General features: G+C 26.2%; 1 protein-coding gene across 1 annotated transcript in view; it reads left to right on the forward strand.

Annotated features, from left to right (window-relative positions):
* Nucleotides 1–131: 131 nt before the first annotated feature.
* Nucleotides 132–1,476, forward strand: part of LOC100572166 — a 2,760-nt gene continuing 1,415 nt past the window's right edge. The window contains exons 1-2 of the mRNA XM_016802472.2: nt 132–225; nt 1,098–1,256. Of these exons, the coding sequence (XP_016657961.1) occupies nt 214–225; nt 1,098–1,256 (171 nt within the window). The 5' untranslated portion in view covers nt 132–213. The remainder of the gene's footprint in view (nt 226–1,097; nt 1,257–1,476) is intronic.

A 1,476-nucleotide genomic window follows, 5' to 3' on the forward strand; every position in this document is an offset into this window, starting at 1 on the left:
AAACTGAAAACCGTCATTATGAATTTTTTTTTTAATCAATTTATTAACAGTGTCGTGTATTGATCGACTTTAATATCGTGTATTAAATTGATAAATATTCTCCCTGCGTTACCATTCGTAAGTGATTACTTTTTAATAATCTATAATCAAATATCTTCAAAAGTTCATAATCTATAATATTTCCAAGGACGAAATAATGTGTGGTGATGTTGTATGTATAAAACTGTAAGTTGCCGTTTTACATATTTCTCAGAAAAAGTAATTTTTTGACGTGCATACAATTATCGAGTTATAAATGTTAAGAAAATTGTTAAAAATGTATTTTTGTACATGAATATAGTTTATTAAATTTTGAGTTGGATTTAAAATTTATATTTCCAACCAATAATACTTTTTACTTTGACGATTGCAAATAGTACAATTTGATTAAAACTTTTACAAAACATTATAATTCCATCAATTTTAAATAGTTTTTTATGTATTTGATTTTGTAAATAAATGTAGGTACATACTATGATGACTCGATTAACGTGATTTAATAAATGTGTTATTAAATTAGCGCTTATTTAATACAAATACGAAAAATATAAAGACTATAATAATATACTTAGAACTTAGTATCTGCTATATTCATTGATAAGTAATTATTAATATACTTAAAAAAAAACAAGTTGTATGTGTAAGTGTATGAATGATGTTCATAAAAAATAATTCATTATAAGATTTCAAACTATAATAGGTAATTATTTAAGCCTTTATTAGGGTATACACGGGGATTCTTTTTTTAATTTTTCTTGATTATTTACACTATATTGGATTCTCCAATGTAACAACTAGATTCAAATTTCCATCAGAAGCAAATAAGTCATCCTAGACGTTGAAGATTGAAGTATTGTTTTAGCTCAAAACCGTGAAAAAATTCAATAACATACAAAAATAAATAGTGAAAACACTCATCATTATTGAACCAATATATTCATCACTTCGGAAAAAAACTTAGTTTTATATAACATTTAACAAATATATTATCATAATTATAGGTACTATATTTTATAGTTTTAAATACGGAATACCTAATGAATATATTTTCTGTTTAGGGCCAATATAATCTAATTTTCAAGCACATTAGGAGTTGTGCTATTTCACAAGATAATGAAGTTCAATATAATTTGTACCTGTCCCATAATCCCAAATCCAACGCGACAGAAGTCAAAGGAAATATTACGACTAGCATACAACTTGACGACACTTTGTTTGTAAGTACCAGCTCCGTCTAATGCGTTGTTTTCAATATTTACAAAATTTTGCTTTCTGAAAATTTGCTATACCTAATTGAAGACTGAAATTACAACTGAATAATAACAAAGATCACAGTTCAAACATATAATTCGCCTATGCAGATGTCTATGGCACTGGCTAGCCTTTGGTAATTATTTATAGAGCCCGATGCCCGTTGTAGTATATTAGAGTGCTTAG

The sequence above is a fragment of the Acyrthosiphon pisum genome, chromosome A1, assembly GCF_005508785.2.
Source record: "Acyrthosiphon pisum isolate AL4f chromosome A1, pea_aphid_22Mar2018_4r6ur, whole genome shotgun sequence".
Taxonomy (NCBI): domain Eukaryota; kingdom Metazoa; phylum Arthropoda; class Insecta; order Hemiptera; family Aphididae; genus Acyrthosiphon; species Acyrthosiphon pisum.